The sequence below is a fragment of the Aspergillus brasiliensis genome, assembly GCF_001889945.1.
Source record: "Aspergillus brasiliensis CBS 101740 unplaced genomic scaffold ASPBRscaffold_3, whole genome shotgun sequence".
In the NCBI taxonomy this organism is placed as follows: Eukaryota; Fungi; Ascomycota; class Eurotiomycetes; order Eurotiales; family Aspergillaceae; genus Aspergillus; species Aspergillus brasiliensis.
The window spans coordinates 2,988,699-3,005,373 of record NW_027137444.1 but is presented as its reverse complement, the minus strand read 5'-3'; the positions used below and the strand labels follow the sequence as shown (position 1 = coordinate 3,005,373).

The 16,675-nt window shown below is 48.0% G+C and overlaps 5 protein-coding genes and 1 non-coding gene across 6 annotated transcripts; 3 read left to right on the top strand and 3 right to left on the bottom strand.

Moving 5' to 3' along the window:
• Window positions 1–2,673: 2,673 nt before the first annotated feature.
• Window positions 2,674–3,120, bottom strand: ASPBRDRAFT_193834 (thioredoxin family protein; the record flags this gene model as incomplete). The annotated part of the gene is made up of 2 exons (XM_067620680.1): window positions 2,674–2,971; window positions 3,092–3,120. The coding sequence occupies 2 exons, from the start codon at window positions 3,118–3,120 to the stop codon at window positions 2,674–2,676; spliced, it is 327 nt and encodes a 108-aa protein (XP_067482421.1).
• A 1,488-nt stretch (window positions 3,121–4,608) lies between these two features.
• Window positions 4,609–7,002, bottom strand: ASPBRDRAFT_53119 (uncharacterized protein; the record flags this gene model as incomplete). The annotated part of the gene is made up of 1 exon (XM_067627008.1): window positions 4,609–7,002. The coding sequence occupies one exon, from the start codon at window positions 7,000–7,002 to the stop codon at window positions 4,609–4,611; it is 2,394 nt and encodes a 797-aa protein (XP_067482420.1).
• Window positions 7,003–10,903: 3,901 nt separating this feature from the next.
• On the top strand, window positions 10,904–11,478 carry ASPBRDRAFT_40443 (uncharacterized protein). Its single transcript, XM_067624355.1, has one exon. It carries the CDS (start codon window positions 11,218–11,220, stop codon window positions 11,455–11,457), a length of 240 nt encoding a protein of 79 aa, XP_067482419.1. The 5' UTR covers window positions 10,904–11,217; the 3' UTR covers window positions 11,458–11,478.
• Window positions 11,479–13,953: 2,475 nt separating this feature from the next.
• ASPBRDRAFT_478787 (uncharacterized protein) lies at window positions 13,954–14,529 on the bottom strand. The gene has a single exon (XM_067625968.1). The coding sequence runs from the start codon at window positions 14,423–14,425 to the stop codon at window positions 14,129–14,131; it is 297 nt and encodes a 98-aa protein (XP_067482418.1). The 5' UTR covers window positions 14,426–14,529; the 3' UTR covers window positions 13,954–14,128.
• On the top strand, window positions 14,530–15,056 carry ASPBRDRAFT_478788 (uncharacterized protein). Its single transcript, XM_067625969.1, has one exon. The coding sequence runs from the start codon at window positions 14,634–14,636 to the stop codon at window positions 14,904–14,906; it is 273 nt and encodes a 90-aa protein (XP_067482417.1). The 5' UTR covers window positions 14,530–14,633; the 3' UTR covers window positions 14,907–15,056.
• Window positions 15,057–16,271: 1,215 nt separating this feature from the next.
• ASPBRDRAFT_t86 lies at window positions 16,272–16,343 on the top strand. Its single transcript has one exon. It is a non-coding gene; the product is annotated as a tRNA-Met (tRNA).
• The last annotated feature ends 332 nt before the right edge of the window (window positions 16,344–16,675 follow it).

The following is a 16,675-nucleotide window of genomic DNA, read 5'->3' as shown; positions in this document are numbered from 1 at the left end:
AACATGGTTTTCGGATCTAGACTTGACCAGTGTCTGAAAGTGAAAGACCTGCGACTGACTCGAAGACCCAATTTTCTTCAGACCGCTTCTTTGTGCTTGGTTGATTGACAGTGTCAGTTCCAACGGTAATTAGTTATCTTATCTAGCCCGGTTGATTTTCACTGCATAGTATAGAGGCGTGAACGCTTACACTGCACATAGTAGTTGGCCAAGTGCCAAACCAGTCGCAGCAGCTACCATCTCCCTTTTATATCCATTTTGGGGGCTACCCAGTAGCTAGAGAGAATGGAATTGTCTTACTCCGAATATTGCGTGGCTGTAGAGCTTGGGGGCCCTAATTAAATTGATCTAGGCAACGTTATGATATTAGTGTCAGAGAAGTAAGCTACATATCTCTGGGGTCTGGACCAAGGAGCTCGTACCTTTTTATCAACAGCTGGACTTGCGAGCTCCCAATTTCTAAACTTATAAGGCGGTTTCCCACTTAGGACAATATATATCATTATGCTACTCTCTTCCCAGCGATATCATTTCTCTTCTAACGCTTAGCTAGATGGGTAAGGCTTTTGATACTAGTAAACATAGATATTGCAACCATACAATTGAGTCACTATATTTGCGCAGATATTATATTGCTGATTTTCGACACCACAATTAGATATTCGTTCAATCCAGTTCACATTCTCTCACCTAATCGAGCCCGCCATCGCAAGATGCTAGCACTGCAGGCACTCTTCACCGTCTGAAGCAAGGATATGGCCCTGGACACCGTTGAATACCTCAAACTCGCAGCACACGCCGTAGGCATAAAGATCGGTGTTACAGCTAATGACATAACTAAAGAAGGGTTATGCCTATAAACGAGTACCACACTAGGGATCTAATTGCCTACAAGTAATCAACCCAACCTTTCTTCTTCCTACATACCTCTTCCTTCTGATATGCGTGCCCTCCCACGGTGACTCAAAAGGGTCGTGACTAGATCCTCCACCTTGCGTCTATCTGGCCCTGGGGCCTACAGGTTCTGGCTTGGTCGAAATCTGGTTTAGGAAGATCAGGGTGGAGTTCAACCTGACTGCATTGTTCGAGCAAGCCTGTCTGCAGTATGAAGTGGATCATGGCAACTAGATATTGCATGTTGAATTATTGGATCATAAGAGGGTGTATCAGAGTTTCACCAAGTTAATAATAATACTTCTAGAGATTAGAGAAATTCAACACCTAGACCAAAGAAGCATATGATAGAGTGTGCAAGTTCCTGTCCACATCAAACACACGGGGATAAAAGCACTTGGCATATTAGATGAACGGTGCCAATCCTTAGGACTACAGTTTAGAACTGCGGACCATCAATCAACAATGATCCTAAACGCTTTTACCACGTCTTACCTTGCCAGCTGTACCAAGAATCCTATCTGAGTGAGACATGGTCCTTGTATAACAGAGAGACTAGGTACCAACCTACGTGAATGAATTAGAATCTACTTTTTTCGAAGTAGTGTCTAACGCCGCATACACTTGAGGTAATACACACGCGGAGCTACAAAAAAGTATTCAAGCAATATCAACTAACTATCCTAATAGGACCGATGTCTACCATATTTCTAAATCTATCTATAGTAGGTGGTAGCGAGGCCCAACCCAATCCACTTCAGGTACCTCAAATTTTAACTGCTAAGATGAAGTTTCGTCACATCTCGCCATAACAGATACAATAGTCTAACTATGTCTGAAAACGTTATTATCGTTTACCATTCCAAGTTGATAAAAGAAAATCCTGAGATGGAAATCCAACTTACTGCAACATTGTACCAGAAGCACTTGAGCTAGTACTATATGAGATGTTATATGTGCAGGAGTAATTATTTTTATTATGACCTCCATCTAGCAACGGACAGTGCTCCAGTGAAGGTCTATGATTAATGAAACCTACAGTTATATCATTGTCGGCTTGCACGCAATATAACATGAGGTTAAGTGGTTGTTTTCGTCGGTACTATACCGTTCCCTTGCATCGTATCGGACATCAGATCAAGTACTATATGTCTTACTACCTTACTACTACGCTTGTAGAAAATGGATTACAGTCTTGCATTCTATAGTCTATTGACACCAAAAATGCAGTATCATATTGTAGGTCAATAAAGGAGATCTAGCAGATGGGGATTTTTGTGTTCAATTGATTGATAATGCTCTCTAAATAGACAAGTGTATCTTTTCTTCTTTTGGCGCTGAGACCGCTTTCGATGCTTTGCTAGTAGTTTGTGATTTGGCGCTTGTGGTTATTTGCCTGATACTTAGCTCGGAGATGTACGATAGCCTGGATATGTCCGGGTAGATCGACCGTAGTCGAGTTGGTCTTATTTACTGCGATATTTTGATCTGTCAAGTGTCAAGCAAGCTTGATGTCATCTTACATTAGCGTAGGATATTTTGATTTTATCCCTATAACTACTCCATACTATCCATTCTTCCTACATACTACGGAGGAATTGAACTGCTACTATGGCTTAGAAATGTGACCATCATTACACTCACAACTGGCCAGCACTATCAACTCCAAGGATAGTCTAAAATAGGTGTGCGGGGTAAGAAGCCCATCAATTAAATTTCATCTCTGTAACTAGCATGACCATCAAGGTATCCCCTCATTATCGTCTATCAACAGGCAATTTATGCAAGCAGAGCCTTGATCTTCTCCTCCAGACCCTTGGGGTTGGCACCGGTAAGGTCATCGACCTTCTCGCCGTTCTTGAAGAGCACGAAAGTGGGCATGGCACGGATACCGAGCTCGGCAGCAACCTCGGACAGGTCGTCGACGTCGATCTTGTAGAACTTGGCGTTGGGGTATTCGTTGCTGAACTGCTCAACCTTGGGGGAGATGGCCTTGCAAGGACCGCACCAGGTAGCGAAGCAGTCAAGGACGATAGGGTCCTGGGAGTTGACGATCTTTTCGAGGTACTCGGCCTTACTGTAAGAGAAAGTCTAGTCAGTAGGTGAACTCAGAAAGAACAGAGAGGGGAGAGTGCGGGGAGACGAAGAGCGGGGGTGTCTTGATGACTTCGCAGGAAAGGGGAGGGATTGCACATACGACTTGATGTCGACAACGTTGTGAGACATGGTGGATGATGAGGGGGTGAATTTCACGGAGGGTGTGTGAGAGAAAGCGCGACGGTTGTGGTGGAACGGAGAGGGACGCAGGAAAGAGGGCGCTACTGCGGTTCTAGTGGGAGACGTGATAGAGAATCTAGCGGAGGAGGAGGAAGAGAGAAGGCGTCGGGAGGCCAGAGTGGATGGTTTAAAACTATGGGAAAGTTGAGACGATGATTAGCTCCGAATGAGGGGCAGCCCAGCAACGGAGGGGCACAAATCGAATTTGTAGTTGGAGCCTTTGAGTGGGCGATTCCCGTTTCCATGACGTTGCACCGCCTTCTGACTAATCGCCCCCGGGGCGTCGAAGCCTCTCGGTCACGGTCGAAGACAGCAGTTAACTAGGTGAATAATGGCCGGGCTTACCAAGAGACGCCTCGTGAGAGACGAAGACAGGTTTGATTTGTCAGGCTAACAGCAGACATTCTGGCTGCAATTGAATAGTAGTAAGAGGCAATATATGGAACTGATCTGATATAATCAACAGTAAATTACGGGCCGGTTGGGCAACTTGGTTGGTGGAAGGGAAAGGGGAAGGAGATGCACGAAACGGTGAAGGAAGAAACCTCCCCAAGGCAAATGACGTGCTCCCGTCGCTTATGAATCGCGACCGGTCTGGACAGGCGCGGTCCGCCTGAGGCAGCAGCAGCAGCAGCCGGCCTCGGCGAGTCTCTCCGATCACCTGACATGAGGGCGGAAGAAGACGGCAGTACCATCAAGGGTGAATGTAATGGGGGAGAAAAGTATCATCAGTCATGTCGAGTTCGCTGATATATTGTCTAGGGTGTGTAAAGATCCCTCGGATGGTATTTACAGGCAATAGGCAAGCGGTCCAGGAGGTCATCCATCTCTCGACAGATAACGCAACCGCAATACTCGAGCATATAGTACAGTCAAGACATTAAACAATAGCACGGGTGGTAATCGTAATAAGGAGACTGGAACAGATAAATTGGGTCACAATATGTGCATTGAACTGAAGAACGAGGATGCTTCGAGTCTATCAAAAACGCGTATGTGTCCGCGATCACCACCAAGCAGTGATTGATCGGGGCAAACTCATTCAAACTTCCGCTGATGTGGGGGTATCAACAAATTCGAAAACTAACAATGCCCACCAACAAGACAAGAGCACGGACACGACCTGTGCTTGACCCGATGAGAGCGTCGGAGAAATATAAACATGGCTACATCTAGCGCCATGAACCCTGAGGAAATCCGCCGGGGAAGCAAGAGGGGAAGGGGTGGGGAGGATCTGGAAGGAAAAGGAGCGACATAGGAAAGGTTTAAACGAGCGACTGGGATATATAGGGGAGAACATGAGGTAAATGCATCGTGTTGACATCAGCTGAATCTGAACACGGGCGCATATCCCTCAAAGACGCAAGGGCGTCACTAGGATCTACCACGGGTGATCGAAGCAACGTTGCGCACAAGATTGTCCGTTAGCGACCTGGCTCAGTGCCGGCGCCCATTTTCGTGGGTGCCATGCGTTTCGAGTTCAAACTCAGCAGAATGCTCTGCGATGGGGCTGAAATCTTCTTCAGCGCAGAACGACTGAATATTCTTCAGGAGTCCTTCGTTGGACTTCGGACGGATGGCTGGAGTCACAAGTACAGGTCGCCGGGCAATTTGTTCATGCCAGGTCTCCTCTGCTTGCTCTGGTACGCTATCCATAGGCGTGTCCCTGTCAGGCGACGCACCGGCTACATCAGGGCCGGATTTGGGACTATCATCCTGATTGGTCCCAAATCTGACAAGGGGTTCGCTACCTGGGACCTCATCACCATTGGTGGATCCCTCACGGCCCTCTTCCATAATGTTTCGCGATGAGCTAAGGCTGGTGCGCAGTGGATTGCTCGCCTTTTTCTGCGATATGCGGCGCAGGAATTGTCCTGACATCCAGGACCCTTCGGAGTCAATCGATGCCAAAGATTGGGACAAAGGAAGATTATCTGGGTCGCCTTCCCAGCTGTCACCTGTCCAAGAATGATGAGGATTTCTCGGGATGTCCTGGGGTTCAGACCCAGAACTTGGGATGGGATACTGGGTCCCCATATTGAGGTCTGACATCTCATTCTCTCTCTCCAGCTCATCCAACGCCTCTGGAATGTCCGGTGACTGAAGCCGTGAGTCCGGTGGAGAAAGGGGTTCATCGCCGAAATGTTCGGTAAACTTGGACTGCGACCGCTTGATAGTACCTGACCCTAGGAATGTCCGAGGCGCAACGAATGACGGCGGCGGGCCAGATGATTGCGTCTGTACCTTGAAGAAAGACTCATGAGACGGGTTCGAGTGCTCAGGACTGCGTTCATGGAAACGTTCGCGATAGCTGCGCTTGAGCCGCGAGCTACCACGTCGGAAAATGGAAGTCAGTGTGTTGACACGTCCGCTACCATGGTCAGACAAGCGCCGGTCCGAGTCGATGGTTCGCGAAATATCGGATGTCGATTCTCGGCCTATGCCATAGAGTTGCGAAGAAGTTGGGCTATACAGTTCACGCCTCGAGGGCGAATGAGACAGACTGCTACCGGACATGCCCATGTCTTGTGAAGGAGCAAAGCTACGACGCATCGCAAGCTTTGGTTCCCGAATGGAGCTGTCGTCGATATTGCCGATGACGCGGACACTGTCAACAGACTCGCGGTCGCGTCGATCTGTGTCTTTAGAAGCACCTCTCAGCCAAGATCCAGAAGCATTACCGCCCCGGAAGGCATTGGTTTCGTTTGCCTGAGGAGCATTATCAGTTGATCGGTCAGATACAGCCCGGCTGTCCGCGCCAGGCCGACCACGTCGAGCTAAAGATGCGTCTTCAGCCTCGCTGGATGGTTCTTGGGGAGCAACATCGGCTTCGGCTTCTGCCTGCCGTTGTTGTTCTTCCGCGGCCCGTTGTAACTTCCGGTGGAGTCTTGCTTGATCTTCAAGTTGCTTTCTCTCCCTGCGCCGGCGGTCCCTTTCAAGCAATTCCCTGAGGGCACCGGCATCCAAGTCGTCGGCAAGCTTGTCTACTCTTTTCTTAGACCGCGAGTGCTCGTTGTGTGTGGCATAGGCTGGTGTCTTATCTTTCCGAATCGAAGGCTCAGACGGTCTTTGACTCTTGGCAGTCGATACCCGAGGAGCTTCCACGTAGCGTATGACCGGGCGAGGCGTCCAAGCAGCAAAGGTGTTGACCTTGAACGTATAAGATTCGAAAATATCCGTGAGTGAGGATGCAGGAGAGTCACGCATGGAAAGGCTGATATCAGAGCAGTGCCGATCGGAGCGTCGACTCTGGGCGCCACCACCCCTGCGTGTCTCAATGGAAAATTGCTCCCCGGGTAGCGGAGAGGGGCGACGAGGGATATCGATCGGAGCGGAAGCCAACATTCGTATTTCCCGTTCCCTGGCAATCTCGTATGCCTTGCGCTTGCTCAGCTTCTTCTTCAACACTGCCGGACCATTTTCATTGCGCTTGGATCTGAGCATCGATCCAGAGCGAGACAAAGAAGGTTGTTCGTGGCTCATGGTAGAGTAAGTGGTATAGGCGTCGGACTGCTGGCCTGCTCGGGAGACCGGGGCCCGGTTTTCTTTCATCGGGGTCGGGTGCTCGCTGTGTGACGTAGGTGGAGGGTACTGGACGACAGGGGAAGACGACGGATGAGAAGCATCGTGCAAAAAGCTCGGGACGACTTCAACAGGCTGGGCGTGTCTGTTCTTCTGACGTTTTGAGTGCTTGCGGGACAGTTTCCTGCCGAGCTTGCCGTCATCGAGGCTGTGGCGAGGCTCTTGCGACGGCTGGGCATCCGCCACGGCAGGTGTATCCAGTTGGATCGTATGCCGCTTGTTCTTACGACCAAACGGCCATATCGCCATGGCGTCTGGTTAAAGATATCTCGTCCCGCCTGACCAGTCAAACGTGGACACCGAAACTATAGGAGATGACGTTGGACCGGGTGACTGGACTCATCAGGAAGGACCGGGGCAGAATTAGACACGCGACCAGCAGGCGAATCTAGCGTAGATAGCAAGGCACGGGTAACAGCCTGAAATAAACAAAGCACCAAATAAACAAGGTGGAAGAAGAAAGGAAGAGGAGGAACAATCCGAGGTAGTTTGTCTAGAGACGGAGGCGAACCGAGACATGCAAAGCGGTGGGAGGGACTAGGGTGCAGCGGAGCGTGTGGGTTGTTGTAAGTAGTAGTGTGTGTGTGTGAGTAGGCAGTGAAAGTAATAGTAGTGAAAGTAGTAAGTTCAAGGATGATCCAGGCGCTGGTACTGGCTGGCTACCTGAGTAGTAGTGTAGGTATGGAGACCGGGGGGAGGATCAGAAGGGGTCGTAGCAGGTGACTATTGGCTTAGAACGAACGGGTAATCGTAGCAGGAAGGTAGTGGGAATCGGGTTTAGTAGCAATAGTGAGACCTGGAGCCACGCCACATGGAGTGGCGGAAATTCAAAGATACAGAGGGGGAGTCTCGGTTTCCGGTAATAAACAAAACAAGGAGTAGAAAGGAGAAGAGAGACAAGAAAGGAGTGGAAAAGAGGGGAAGGGGGGAGAGGAAGAGAAGAGAGAGAGAGAGAGAGAGAGAGAGAGGAGAGAGAAGGACCCCCGATGAGATGAGAAAAGCGAGGAAGATGAAGAAAGGAGGAAGAGAGGGAGGAGGAGGGAGAAAGGGACAAAACAACGAAGATGTAGAAAGCGAGAGTAAGTAACGAGCGAGACGAGACGAGCAGAATGGTAAGCAAGCAAGCAAGTACCAGGTGATGAGCCCAACGAGGACCGACGGCCTGCCTATCTCGCAGCGGTTTTTCCTACTTGACAGCCAGAAGAGAAGAAAGAGAAGTAGAGCTATTCTGCCTACCTCCTAGTTTACTGACTAGTACCAACTTACTATTACTTTACTGACTGACCTACTACTACTAAGTAGACTCCCAAACGGTCAACAAGTCGAGAGCGAGGGACTGAGAGGGCCGAGACACAAACAAACCCGCCCGTTTCTGAACCAGGGGATCTTGTCGGTTGGTTAGTGGTTACACACCGTCGACCCTCCCCGGGGCCGGCCGTCACAGCAGAACCACTTGGAACCAGTCCAAATCCACCATCGGGACGCTTGATTTTCTTCATTATTTTCGGTGTCCGTTACCATCTTACATACTCCATACATACAGCTCTCTCACTCTCAGGTGATGGATTCTATGCATCAACCCGTTCTTCTCATTGATCCCCCCTCCCTCCCCCTCCCCTTTCTTTTCCCTTACCCACTAAACATGTTCCTTCATCTAGTGTGTCTACTGGCTACCGATCTCATTTACGGGTCTCTGGAAGGAGAATGTCCAGCACATACTTGCAGATGCCACCTCCCAAATGTCCAACAGCATCCCGTTGGGTTTTTTGTGTATGTCTGTGTATGGTTCTCATCTAATACGTATTTAGCTAGTTCCTATTCCGACAAGAGATCATGCGGAAGTCCTGAATGGTAAGGGTAAAAAAACCACAAGAGAACACAAAAATTGATTGTCGAAAAAAATTTCTTCCAAATGTGGAGAAAAGACCACTAGTGGCACCTAAACTGCCAGATTGCAGCCCAATCCGATTATTGTTACCAGAAACTAGGGGCAACTTCATTGGTACCTGCCTTAGGGACTGCCTAGCCAGTGAATGACCCATGGTATCTGCCGTACTCCACACTCCATACTTAGAAACCGACTAACTACAGCAGCTAGTAATTTATCCGAATATTGTTACTGCACGACGCAGCCCACTTTACAACCCTCTGCTGTATGAGTGTATGTGCGAGCTCCGTCAGTACCACCTCAAAACAAGGCGCTAATCAATACAGCCTCAGCTCCTCCCGGGGCGTCGGGGGCGCCTTCGGGGGCAGGAGGCAAGGCGTTTTCTCCCTTGAAGATCATATTATTATCTCCTAGAACATACCTGAGCAGATGTTCTTCGAATCATTCTTAAACTCTTCTGGATCTGCTAATTAGGGCAGATTGATTCTATAGTAGCCAATGATGTCATGCTAAAGCTTACTCCTCCGACGACACTCACATACGAGATCCATGCATCCTGATCGGAATTGAGTTTATTATGATAAGAGAAAGGAAGCTTCTGAGAATGTGTAGGCACTAGGCAGCTGCTCCTTAGGCTTTTCGGCCGATGCCAAGGAAGCCTCCACCGTTAGTTATCGAAGGCGCGCGCCTATGACATATAATCCATGTCCATGCGTCTGGAAGAGCTCGACATGACCTGTAGAAGTAATCACACCTGCGGAAAGTACTGTGCAAGACCTTTTCAGACCTGCCTACATGAGCCGGATGCACGCCCAACACTCCCGCTCAATCTTACGGACGGCAAGAACCGCTTCTCATTCACAAAGTACCCTGACTGCTGAGCGCATGCATGATTACTCCCCATGCCTACTGGGTTGCTTCGCAGTACCTAAGCGATCATACCTACACAATACAGTAAGCACAATGAAAGATTTTCATGTTCCGCGCCCCGGCCTTAGCTAAGCTGTTGGGCTCCATCTTTGCGACATCACATAAGGAATGCTTAGGGGGCCGAGATGACGGTCCAACGGGGCTTCTTGGGGTGGGGAGACACCGTCCACAGGAGCTATAATCGCGATGCGACAATCTCAGCTTGGCTTCAACCGAGTCAATGAGAGCCGATGACAATGTTACCATTTACCAGCCGATACGATCAGAGATCCAGACCAGCAGAGATTCAGTGTAGTTAGGTGGGTGGATTGTGTTCGTTCCTCTCTCTGGCGGCTAGGGATCGGTACTTAACCATCGGTATCCGATAGGTAATTATCTCTCTCTGGTGGTTGATCGTATGGAGTAATCCTACTCACCAGTCCACAGTGTCTTACTCACCTGCTACTCACCTCCCTCGGTCGGAAAATGGCTGGCGTTCATTTGTCTGCGCTCTTCCAGTTCCATCACCTGAAAATCACTCTGACCGAGTTAGTCAGGTACCGCCCACATCAAACAGGGGTGTATGGAAGATGGAGTAGTACCACGATGGGAGTTCATGTTAAACTTCCCGCTTCCAGCCCATCCAATTTCCGCTGGCCACAAGCTAATAAATTGACAATTTTGACAGCCATTGACAGGTCGAGTATGCATTGGCCAAAGCGTGTAGCACCCACCACAATAACGTAAACCGCCCGTAGCCCGTAACGGTCGAATCTCCATTGTCAGTTAGGGAGCTGCTGCTCGCAATTATAGTGGGGCCACTCTCTTTTTTTTTCCCGACTAAAAACCTTAGGGTCCAAAGGTTGAGAACACACAAGACTTCAGATCCAGTGCGGTGTCCGTCGATCGCCGTGATTGTGATCCGGTCTTGCCTTCGAATTGAGGAAGTCCGCAGGCCTGGACAATATTAACCTGCGTCAGTGGCTTACTTTAGTCAAATGCGATCAGACTGGGCGCGGTTCGACTTTCCTGGGTGTGAGTGACCTGAGTCATCACCACGCTGAAACCCGGCAACGGAAATATTCTCCTATTGTTTACTTTGGTCCTTGCAGATTACTTCGTCGGCCCCGACTCTCCCTAGTTCCTACAAACCAACTAGGAACAAGCGAGTTGGTGTCTAGTCCACTTGAGTCTTCAATCATTAGTTCGTACTCGACCCGAAATGCCGAGGCCAGGCCCATGCGAGCCCACTTACGCGTGTGCTGCAATAGAAGCAGGAAGAGCGCAGAGCAGTCGCGCAAGTCTACTACTGACCTAGGTGCTATCTAGTCACTACACAACGTTGCTAGCATCCTGTCAAGCTCCCAATTTGGGTAGATATCGACGCTTTCTCCCATCGTTGCGCATTTCGTGCTGGTTCAGGCCTGTGATTGTCATAACATGACATCTACTAGCCCGGCGCATCACCAGGCTACTACTTAGTTACCAGTGTGCTCATACTAGTCTTATGCTTGTCGTCTTGTATACTCGTTACTTCATCCGTTGAGTTTGGACCATCACCCCCTCGCGATAATACCCAGGAGTTTTAAGGGTCATCCAGTGCAAATCAGTGGACCATTGTTCCTGATTATTTAGAGACCCGGCTAGATCTCAGTCTAACGAGAGGCATGAGATGGGATACTGAGACATTCCGTCTGACTAACATCCGCTGGAAAGAGATTGAGCACACAAAAGTAGCGGCTAGCTTTTCCCACCTTGCATGTACGGAGGCGAGAGCAGGTGGCCGTCAGCCCTTGACAATGGGGTTTCACTCGGAGAGTTCAGCGTGGCTTAATTCTGTACAGCCTTCGGGTAGGCAGGGAAAGGTAGCCAGCTCTCCCAGTACCATGGTTTTAAGACAGCTCTAATTAAACGCACAGGACGCCCAGAGTTTTCTTGGTAGTTTTAGTACATAGTCCGTTTTGTCTAGTCCCGGCGTTCCCCTCGTTCTTGATAGATAGATAACTACTCGTGCGCTCCGCTACCTATGCATGTCATGCTCCATCGGCCATATGGAGCACCCATATTGTGGGTTTTCGTAATAATCATTTACTCGCTAGTTAATCATCACCGAACAGTCTCGGTCTGAACGCCCTTGATGATAGGCGGATTAATTTTTTTTCTATGAGGGGGTGTGGGTCTTCCTAACATTAAGAAGCCGTTGTGTATCCAACCAATTCTGGTACCTGACTCCCCCAAACTTATTAGGATAGCCGGGTGTGCGTTACCCTTCCCATTTTGCCGTTACATGCTGGGCTACCGAGTATTTCGCACGAGTAGCTGCAGTGTCAATAGGCAACAGAGTATACTTCGTTAAGTTAATGGGTGTATATGAATGAGGAGATACCATGCAGCAATGCGCTGCATTATAAACGTCCATTCCAACAGAATTTTCAACTGCATGCAGGGTGGATTCAGCATTGCATTCAATACATACTACATGCACTCTGCACTCCATACAGAATAGTAGGATCTCATCCTTGCGTCCCAAATCCTGTTACTCTTGCTCAATAATATACATCTTGCATCGGCTTCTGTTCAATTGCCCTGGCGACACGGTATACTAGTAGTAGTACAACTCAACAACTCAACCCACGATTGTTATAGCATACGACTACTCCCAGGAGACTTCGGCCTACTATCTCGTCATGCCAGTTCACTCTATATGATGTCTAAGTTTTATATACTCCGACTGCAACAGTACATGTCCTAGCTCCTTCCAATGATAGCTAATATCTGAACTAGTCTGATCTCCGCGAACCGACCTGCGTCAACTAGCCCTATGCTGTCGATGCAATATTTATATATAGTATCGAAATCATGATAGCACAACACATCTTTGCAGGATCAACTACCTAACACTCTATATATATCTGAAAGAAGCACAACCACTCATTCCCACTTGTTTATCATCGGAATGCCACGGAAGATATACATTTGGCAACAAAGCCATACCAACACCAAAACCGCACCATACCTGCCCGAAATACAGTTGCAGCCACTTCAGTATCTAAACCACAAGCATGAGGCACCCAGACCACAAAGCCAACAAGCAGAAGCAGCTACATTTCAAGACGCACATAGCCAACGTCGTCCAGATCACAGACATCCGATATGACATATCCCAATGTCAAGGCAACCAGACATTTGCATCTACATTCATACATACATACATACACAGAAACATACATACATGCTATAACGTCCAAGCATCAAACCCAAAGTCAACATTCTTGCAGCAACCCAACCAGTCTAACTTTTTTCCTAGCAGACGTTGAAAGAGAGAGAAACAAAATCTTGTTCTGGGTCCCTTGGCACGGGGCTAACGTGAACGCCGGGAGGGTGTTGTAAGGTACCACGTCGGATTGAGCTGGCAGGCAGAGCAACCAAGGACTTACATTCCCCTAAGTACGTGCATGCATGCATTGGTGCTTTTCTACGACATCTGACCACAAAGTTACTTGCTATCTTTATCATGTCATGATGCGTTGCTTTCTTTGTGGTTCGCATGTTCAATATATTCGTTTACTACTAACTATCGAAGCAGGCGAATATTTACATGTGGCAGCAATAAAATACATCCAAAATGGATGATTAACTGACTAGACTCGAGCTCGGTCATTCCCACACCGAAGCCGAATCCACCGAACTACGGACAGAGTGAGACATGAAAAGAAGTCTAGATTCGGAAAGAGACCAGTTAGTTACTAGTCTCTAACGGACGAGCGCGCCACGTTGCGAGGGACCTCCATAATTCGATCCATAACTATGGCGTACGGGCTCCTGCGCCAATATAATTCAATATCTGTCGGGATAACACCGGAGTTCACTTCATTCGAGAGGTACGGTGCGATGGGGATAGTTGCCAACGCCAAGCATTCGACGTGGAAAAAGATAAAAATAAAAAAAGAAGCAGCTCGGAACCATGGCTCAAGATTGGACGAAAATGGGTAAAGCAAAACAGAACCTAACTTGGGAAAGGATGGATAAAATAGTAATAATAAAAAGAATATACGAAGCTCCGAGGTCCTGACCCGTCCGTTCCTCATTCAAATGACAATGATCCTTGGGACAGAAGATGATCGTGACATTTGGTGGAAATGGAAAGACACCCACTGATAAGAAGTTACATGAGATAGTCCAATCAAAGAATAAAATTAACGTGGGAGGAAATTTCCTGCGCGGGTGCCGATAATACCCACCAACCATTCCACGGTTGGGGTTGGGAGCGGAAGCCGTAGGAATGAATGGTAGTAAATAGTACTACTAGTAGTGGTGGCATGGCCCATTTCAACGCCAACGCCAGTAAGCATAGGAGGGAATAACTACTACTACTACAGTGATTATCCGTGCACTAGATAGCCATCGATGGGAGTTGTTGTAGTGTTAATATATGTACCATGTACTCCTCTCCCGAGACTAGAAACAGATAGAAATAATAACAGAAATAATAATAACAAAAACAATAACAAAAACCACATCCAAAATGATAGATAGATAGATACATCCCTCCCATTCCCATAACTTCATTTCATTTCATTATTGAGTGAACCTCTTCCTCAGCCGATTCGGCTCGCCGCGTTCCAGAACCCGATATCGACGACTACTACTAACATGCCGACTCAGAAACTTCTTTATGGACCAGGAATCATCGTGGCTTTTCTCCGTAGTAGTCTGCTTAGTATCATTATTATGATTGTTGTCCGTATTGTAGTAGCCAGTTACATGGCCGAAGAAAGACGACCGTCGTTTGTAGTAAGGTTCATCAGGATTACAGAGATCCTCTTGGTCTGCGTGGCGTCGGAGTGAGGTTGTCATTGATGAATCTGTGCTCATTTCTCTCTCTTTCCCTCAAGGCACATACACACACCCCCCTGTACGCCACTAGACAGGTATATAGATCAAGTGGAAGGGTGAGTTTTCCTCTTAAATTTTCTTTTTATCTGCCCGGTCTCTGTTTTAGGCAGTAATAGATCTTATGGTATAGGCTGGCTGTCTGGCTGGTTGGTGGTAGTCCGCTGGGGCTGGCTGCGTGTGTACGCCTATGGTGTTTCCCGGGGCCTTTTGCGGATTTAGGCCGAGAGGGCAGGTGAACAGACAGACAGGCAACGAAGATTCTGAAGGCGGGGTTGGTTGGTTGGTTCGTCCGATGGATAGATTGAATGGGTGGTGGGTGCGCGGTTTGTTGGGGTCATGCAGGTATGGATCTGTGGTTTTTTGTGTCTCCTTGTATATTGCTAGTTTGGACAAGGGTTGTAAGGACAGGACAGGACAGTTTGGCAAATCCAAAGATGTTTTGTTTTGGGAAGGTAACTAGATACGTATCATGTACGAGGACGTAAAGCGGTAGTAAAGAGGACATATGTCAGTTTACGATCATCAGGAATTAGTTAATACGGGCAGTCAGTTGAGCTGTTCTAAGTGAGGCTATGCTAACTGGTAACTGCGGTTGGGAACTGGTAACTTTCACTGCGCGGGCACAGGCAGCATAGTCTACTCAGTCAGTGTGTGATTATCCCGGGTCCTTCGGAGGGGCTGCGGGACAATTAGTGAAGTCTGAAAGAGGCACTGATCCATGGTTTGCCGACCCGGACTAGGAGCCAGTAGTGAAGCAGCATGGTGGACGATCCAGTGTTGGGACCGGTGTCCCGTGAGAAAAAGCACGTGTTTTCTATTGATCATTTACCCTACCCCACTATAGGTGACAGGTGGTGGTGCTTTGCGATCGATTGCATTCTTCTAGAACGGTTCGATCATTTGAATACTCTTGTTTTCTGGCTGGGGAAGTCGGCCATGGTACGATCCTTAAACATGTTATGGACATGGGGAAAGCCTGAAAGATGATAACGATTGATCGATTGATTGATTGCATGTTTGCAGCAGGCTGATTCGTCTCTTCGGAATTCGTTCGTATCCGATGGTATTATCAATTGATAAGCTTACAGGGATCCATCGGCTGACGTGGAAGAGCTCCAGTGAGGACGGCTTGGGTGAATGTTTGTCCGTTAGTTGCTACTGTTCTCCATCACGGAGTTGTACGCTCGTATTGAAGCAATTGGAAGCGAAAAATTAGTTGATATGGTTTGTTCAGTAGTCTTCCGAGCAATTTCGGTAACAGATGTTGGGTTCGGGAGATTGTGTCATTCTGTTGGACTTCAATGCAGTTCTGTGGGCCGTAACAAAGATATACTATCGGGCCCCCCTTTGTTGTACCTCACCGCCAGGTTTGGTACTAGTAGTACTCCATATAGGAGCGGATAAACATGTTGGTATGTTCATTGTGTGACTTACACCGCCAAGTTGATGGGAGGTAAATGACTCGGCCGATCCTCCAACGATATATTCTTCGAGATTATGTTTGGCGCAAGAGATGTGGTGCCTTGTGAGCTTCTTCTGTCTTGCTGGTTGGCAGTAAGAATATTGAGTCCAAGAGACAAGCATTAGCTAATATAGTAATCCTTTTATATACCTTCTATAACTTCAGACTTTGATCATCGACATTACTAGTATGTAGTAGCGACCGATCATACTTTAGTGTGCCCATCTTGTGTTGATCAATACATAGATCCTACAAGATGCAAATTGACATTTCCCTTGGGTGCATCGTATGGTAGTTAAAGGCGGTGACTGAGATTAAATTTGCTATATAGTGTATAATATATATTGACATTACATCAATCCCAGCATGTTAGCTCAGGGGAAGAGCGCCGGGCTCATAACCCGGAGGTCCCTGGATCGAAACCAGGACATGCTATATTTCTTTTTCCCTTCTCCTTTTTTTTTTTTTTTAAATTTCGTTAATCATCATCAGTCCGAAATCTCGGGAATAGTTTATTGTTTGTAAGATTCTTGTAAGCAGATTTTGCTCTATTACCTTCCTGAAGCAACCCCGACGCTTCATGGTGTGATGATATAATTTGGTCACTGTTGTAGCTTTACTCTCCGTGCTGCAAGCTCGCCGTGCAAGCTCACCGTGCAAACACGTGATGAGCCGGCCGCTCTTGAGGGATGCCAAGCCGGCCAACTCGCAAAGGACGGGCGAGGCTCTCGACGACTGACCACCGCCGCGTTACTGCTGCTGCATCC